The sequence below is a fragment of the Semicossyphus pulcher genome, unplaced genomic scaffold (assembly GCF_022749685.1).
Source record: "Semicossyphus pulcher isolate SPU_LCO1_2020_fin unplaced genomic scaffold, fSemPul1.0.p SCAF_24, whole genome shotgun sequence".
Taxonomy (NCBI): Eukaryota; Metazoa; Chordata; class Actinopteri; order Labriformes; family Labridae; genus Semicossyphus; species Semicossyphus pulcher.
The window spans coordinates 11,849,881-11,856,590 of NW_027211698.1; the positions used below are offsets into that span (position 1 = coordinate 11,849,881).

At 43.3% G+C, this 6,710-nt stretch overlaps 1 protein-coding gene across 1 annotated transcript in view; it reads left to right on the forward strand.

The window, feature by feature from the left end:
* tns1a (tensin 1a) overlaps positions 1-6,156 on the forward strand; it is a 54,310-nt gene extending 48,154 nt beyond the window's left edge. Inside the window, exons 30-34 of the mRNA XM_069675674.1 lie at positions 769-795; positions 1,059-1,227; positions 3,042-3,110; positions 3,197-3,226; positions 3,317-6,156. Of these exons, the coding sequence (XP_069531775.1) occupies positions 769-795; positions 1,059-1,227; positions 3,042-3,110; positions 3,197-3,226; positions 3,317-3,446 (425 nt within the window). The 3' untranslated portion in view covers positions 3,447-6,156. The remainder of the gene's footprint in view (positions 1-768; positions 796-1,058; positions 1,228-3,041; positions 3,111-3,196; positions 3,227-3,316) is intronic.
* Positions 6,157-6,710: the final 554 nt, after the last annotated feature.

A 6,710-nucleotide genomic window follows, 5' to 3' on the forward strand; every position in this document is an offset into this window, starting at 1 on the left:
TCTGATTCACAAAGCAGACTGCCCTGATGATATTCAAGCGCAAACACGCTTCGCAGATCCGTGCTCTTGCCTGACTGTGAAGAGAAGCCACACCTGCGTTCTCTGCTGGGAGAGGAGGGGGCAGCTCTTTAAGTCCAGATTCGACAGGTGCTTACGAACTTCGCTGTCTGTTTTTAAACGAGCGCGCAACAGCAGCTCGTCCAGATAATAATCCCCGTCCTGCGCGCGGCTCCAAAGTGAGCCTTGCACAGCCCAGGACTGATTGGTCTCCTGATTATTATGATAATGACAATATATATTTTATTTTTTAGATTATTTTTTGGGGCTTTTAATGCCTTTATTTCAGAGAGAGGACAGTGGATAGTGGCAGGGATGGGGAAAGAGAGAGTGGGGATGCGGCAAAGGGCCGAGGGCGAGATGGTCACCGATTTAACCGCTGATTTTAACCGGCGCCCATGCAGGCAGTATATTTCCTCTCGAACTGCGCGGTGCTGTTAGCGCTGCTGTTTGTGAATGAGGTGCTTTTTTGCATAGAAAGGGGCGCCTGCATAATGACTCATTTAAATAGCTGCAAACAGCACCGCAGCACAGAGACGCTGTTCGCTCTGCAGCGCACTTTGAGGTGCGTTCAACCCTCTGCGCGTGCTTGGAGAATGAGGCGGAGTCATTTGCAGTCCTTTCATGAATTCCCAACAAACTATCTTTTAAACTACAATTGAATGGTTTAATAAGTTAGTTTGCTCACACGTTGTCACTCTCACCTTACAGTCCAGAAGGCTCCTGAGGACGCTCATGGTAAATATGCACTTTAAACGCTGTGGTGCCTGCTCACACAGACACAGTGCTTCCATAGAGTCACACCAACGTTTTTAACTGCATCTGAGAACTTTAAATGAATGCACTGCAGAAAAATGCACGCAAAATATATCGACTCAAGCTTGTTTACAGTGCATGACAACTTTCACTGCAGCTCCCATCACCCTACATTACCCAGCATGCACTCCGATCTCCTCCCGCATCCCGTCACATTTGACTCTGTTCCGTTTCCCCCCCTGTAGCGTGCAACGTCCTCTACATCAACTCCGTGGACATGGAGTCTCTCACGGGGCCTCAGGCCGTCGCCAAGGCCATCACTCAGACTCTGTCCACCAACCCTCTGCCTGCGGCGACCACCGTCCACTTCAAGGTGTCCTCGCAGGGCATCACGCTCACCGACAGCCAGAGGAAGTGAGTGAGCACGCAACAACAAACACTTTCTTAACTTATCTGGCTGCCTTCAGTATGAGCAAGCCTTTTGTTGTATACGCTTCTTGCAGCACAGAATTAAATTCAGTCTCCTCTTTTTATGTCAACAAAAATAAACACACGTTTATTCTGATGAAAACAGAAACATAGTAAGTCTCTCACAGCCACATCAGTGGGAGTAATAAGCTCCAAAAACATTTAGCTAACTGTAGGATGAAGCTACGATTTAGCTAGCAGAGCATGATAACGTGGTGAGCAGGGTTATTATAGTTCATATAAACGAGCTAAAATAATTCTGTTAACTGAAATAAAAACTACAATTTTCAAAAAAACTAAATAAAAACTACAATGAACAATGCAACACAAACTTAATAGAATTGCAGACAAAATCAGCACTGCTGTTGCTATAGCAACCGCTTTGTCCTTTAGCTTCTGTAAATAAGGCTTTCCTCTTAATACCTGAAAAACTAAAACTAAATAAAAACAATCCTCAGAATAAAAATAAAACTACTTGTGAACTCGTAAAACTAAAGTGAAATAAATAGTAAATAAAAGAAAATGTTAAAGCTATAATCACTCTGGTGGTGAGCCTCAGCGAATCAGCACCATCACTAAAGCGTTTCATATTGAGTTCTGAGATTCTCTCAAACATACCTGATGGATAAACAGCACTTTACCTCAGAACACCAACTTATTTTAACGTCTTTTAGCAGAGCTTATTTCACACTAGGACAACATGGGGCAAGTCCTTCATGTCTGCAGCTCCAGCAGAGGGCGCTCATGTCACACACAAAATGCCAGTCTCAGTGTAACGCCAATAAGAATACTGTGTAGACACAATTAAATGAGCAAATTACTGGAAACATACTGACAGATGAAGGCACAGCGGAATCATTAACACTGCTGTTTTCGCACAAGTGAGTTCCACAACTTAACTGAAACTGGACTGTTGTTGCCAAGCAACACAAACATTCTCCTGCACTCTGCGTCTACAGGTTACCACAGACCAGGGGCCGGTTTCACAAAGATGTGTTAGACTGGTCTAAAGTGTTAGACCGTTTCACAAAACATATAGACTAATTGAAGCCGCCTTACCCCCCAGGCTAACTCAGCTCTAAGACCCATGTTACCATGGTAACACTCAGTGACACCTGCTGACCAGTAGCACCAGATTTTGACTGTCTTTGATGATCCTTTCAACGGTCGGATTAACACTGTTTACTGTTGCTGCAATTTTATTTTACGTATCAGGTTTTTTGTTGTTGTTGTTACACTCTAAATTACCTTAAAACTTTGTTTAATTTACCCAGAATTCAATGCACCATAGTCCTGTTTAAGACAGTCAAGAACTAAACTGCTTTGTGAAGCGGATGATTTTAGACGTCCGTCTGAAGTCGGACTCTTTGTTCTACCGAAGCCACAGTCATAGTTTATCTTTGTGAAAGCGGCCCCGGCTGTTTTTAATCACGTACATTTATCTGTTTGTTTTTAACGCGTCATCAACCAGTGAAAGAAGAGTCTGCTGTGTGATTCAGAGGCACCAGCTTGATCAGTGTAGAATTAACAGTAGTCAGAACACCTGGCTGAGAAGGAGTGCTGTTATAGTGTATATTAGCACTCACGGAATGCCTCTTATCCAATCAGATTACTTGGTCGGAATTAATTTTGTAATGAATATTGTTGAACCCCTTTATTTTTTATTTTGTAGTACTTTGGCGACCTCGAGTGGTCTTACTATCTCACAATATAATATACCAGTCAAAGACTAAAGAGTCCATTCATTTCTCTTGCTGCAGACTTTTCTTCAGGCGACACTACCCCATCAACACAGTGACCTACTGTGACACGGATCCCCAGGACAGGAAGTAAGACACGTCAACACCCTTTTTGTACCAAAAAAAATCCAACTTTTTGATTAACTTACAAAATATCTTGTGTTTTCTTTCCGTAGATGGGGCAAAGAAGGAGGCGGCTCAGTGAGGTACGTTTAAATACTTAACAGCAGAGAAGCATGTGGATAAATCGGTGTTTCATGCATTCTGACGTCAGGGTGTTTTCTCCGTCCCGCCAGGCTTTTTGGATTCGTCGCGAGGAAACAAGGAAGCACAACAGACAATGTGAGCCACCTGTTCGCCGAGCTGGACCCCGATCAGCCCGCCTCCGCCATCGTCAGCTTCGTCTCCAAGATGATGAAGCGGTGAAACCCCGAGGACGCGCAAATGGCGGTGGCCATTTGTTGAAAATCTTCCTTCGTCGTTCGTTGGTGTCTTCTTCGCCAGGACTCGATGATGTCCTCTTTTTTTTTTCTTCTGTTTCTCTGTTTCTCTCTTTTTGTCTCTCTGCCTTGATGGTTTGTCTTGACTTTTTGGAAGGATTTCGGAAACAAAGCGCTAGAGGACGTGCAATGTGGAGCTGTGAACGTGACAAACAAGGAGGCCGTTGAAGGGAGAAAATGTACTAGCTAGGAGAGAAAGCTAGCTAAAGACTTAAAGAGGCGAAGCTAAGTTGAGTCGGGGAACACGTAAGGACTCGTACGTTTCAGGGTTTTCTGTTGTCGTTTTCGTTGATTGATTTACCAAAGGTAGTTGCAACACAAGTGCAAGAATGATGTAGCTATTAAGCCATTTTTATTTCCTCTTTCCAAAAGAAGAAGAAGAAGAAGTGTCGAACAAAACAAAGAAAAAAAAAAAGAAACCTTGTTGAACTCGTCTTCAGGAAAAAAGTTGGCCTCGACGGCTTTTAGCAAAACAGAATCTGAAGACCTTATGCATGTTAGCTTGATCTTTAAGCTCGGTTCTTCTACCTTCCACGAAAAAAAAACAAAAAAAACCCATCGTGAAACCTTTAGAGTGGTCATTTTCCCGGGTCTGTTGTGTGTTGGAAAGGGCTCTGCAGTGAAACAACGACTGATTTAAAAACTGCGCACAGCAGACCAGACTTTAAAAAACACGCCACGCTGAAAGGTCACCGCACTTTGCTTCGGTCCAAGCCTGAAATCTCTCTCTGACACTTTGGAATCACTTCGCCTGGAATCAGCAAGCTGAGAGAGGAAGACTGGCCACAAGGTGGCGCCACTCACTCAGGCTTGGACCCCTAACCCCCTTCCTTTCAGACTCCTCCATCACCAACTGCTTGCAGTCTGTTGAAACACACTGGAAATCACCAGGGACTGACCCACGACCTGGACCTATGCACTGTCTTCTTTATGCATGTTGTTGTCCCGAAACTTGCACCCTCCCTCCCTCCCTCCCTCCCTCCTTTCATAGCTACATTCACTGAAAACATTCTACGCTTAAAAAAAAACAAAAACCTTACGACAAGTCCGCCGAGGCTGTCCCGACTTGTCAAAGACTGCATGAAATAGAAACACTTTTATACTCTGAGAAAAAAAAAAAAGAGTCCTGAAAAAGAAGTAGACAAACCCATTGTTGAAGTAGTCACATGATGGTGAGATGCTCTCTTTTTACGCATTCTTTCTCTCCTTTTTTTTTGGAGCCAGGGTTACCTTTCGCTGTATCAAACAGGTTTTTTTTGTTTTCCCGTCTCACAGTGTCGTCAGAAGTTACATTTAGGTACCCTTTAGGGCAAAAGTAAAAAAAAAAAGAGAAGTTTCCACACTGTGCGCAAACGCCTGCTTGTTGAACACACGCTCAACCATCACAATAAGCTAAGGAAAATCGATATTGATATAAATGTACATAGATATACTACTTTGAAAGGTGACATAGCGAAAAAGTATTTATTTTTGTTGCTTTGGTCCCTCATGATTACTCATATATACATATATTGTACAGTCTAGATAAAGAAGATTACCTAAATGGGTCGAGAAAAAAATATAGACTTATTTTGGCTAATGATTTCAAAGTCTGACGATTTTGAAATGTGTTTGAATATATGGTGTACATTACTTTGTACATGTATATTGTTTTATTTTGGCTCGTCATGTTTTGGTTTCTTTTTGAACGAGGTAGGGCATGAGCGAGATAGAAGACTTGCATGGACATTTTTTCAGGGCGCAGGAACGCGCGAAAAAAGTTGCGCCGTAGCTGGTAGATTTTAAAAAGGTTTTAAAGACGCCGGATTTCAGCAAAAGGGAAAAAAAACAAACTCAAATGCAATATAAAAACAGCTGTATGCACCCATGACGGTTACTTTTATAATTTTGCCAAAGATTCAAACACTTTACATCTATGCTGACTGGCTGCATGTTGTTTTATGTTCCGTTTTTTGTGCAGCTTTAAGAACCGGCCTGGAAATCTGCGCCACACGCGGAGCCTTTGGATTTCAACGCACATGACGGAAGATATTTCTTCTTTTTACGCTCCAACATGTGAGAACAAACCCGCCCCTCCCCTTAATAGGAAGTGTAAACAAAGCACTTATGTTCACAGTTAAAAAAAGACGAGCGATTCCGCGCGGGTGTCGGCGCTGGAGTCGAACGACGTTGTCTCACCGCGACGCTAAAAGCTCCACAGCTGCAGCTTTTTTTTAACTTTTTATTTGTCAGACCGCCAAAGGTGTCTTCTCTGGCCCTCTTCGAAAGTCCACATTTTATTTATTCTTATTTATTCTTTTTATTTCATGTCGCGACGGTCAGTGTTAACGAATGGAGGAATGTACGGTGGCGGTTCACTCGAAGCAAAGAGGCGCGGCGCGGGGGAATCGAGTCGACGATTTATTAAAAAACCCGCTCTGCACCTGTTCGCTTCGAGTCGAGCGCCACCTCCGTGAAAAAGATCTCTGTGACCCCGCTGTACAGACGATGGGATTTGTTGTATGAATGTGCTTCTATGGATGTACAAAAAGGGTCTCAGATTTTGTTTGCGCTTATCATTTACATTATATTGTCATGGCTTACCTGTTCCTAAGGAGAAAAAAAACATTAAAGCAATACAAATCAGTTACATTCAAGTGACGTGGGTGGTTCTTGCTTCTTTTTGGACCGTTAGATGGTTGCTGGTTTGGGCATCAATCCCTGATCTGAGGTGTGCAGCTCGTTAGGCTCAACGCACAACACCTGGGGGGAGTCCGCTTAACGAGCGGCTGGCTCTTTAAATGTCTTCCGGTGTCTCGTGTGGCACGACATCAAAGGAAAGCTAAATAAGACTCCATCTTCTTATATGACAAACATTTTTACATAACAATTAAAGGGTTAAAGGTGCACTCTCTGCCCTGCTCACCTTTACATCCCGCTGCATTATTTAACAGTCAAACCACAGCCTGTTTTTAGTTCCCCTGTGGAAGCTGCTTATTCCTCTTTTTCAGCTGTAGTTGAAGCAGTACCGTCCTCACATGTCAGAGAAGGTGCAAGAGCTGCACCAGTTTAATGTCCACAAAATCGACTGTTTCCATCCTTTGTTGTGTAGACAAACACAAGGTGGCGCCAGCGAGGTGCCTCTAACTGTTGCAGAGGAAGCAAGAAGATTACATTAAAGGATGTGGAAGACACTTTAAAAGCTTAAAGG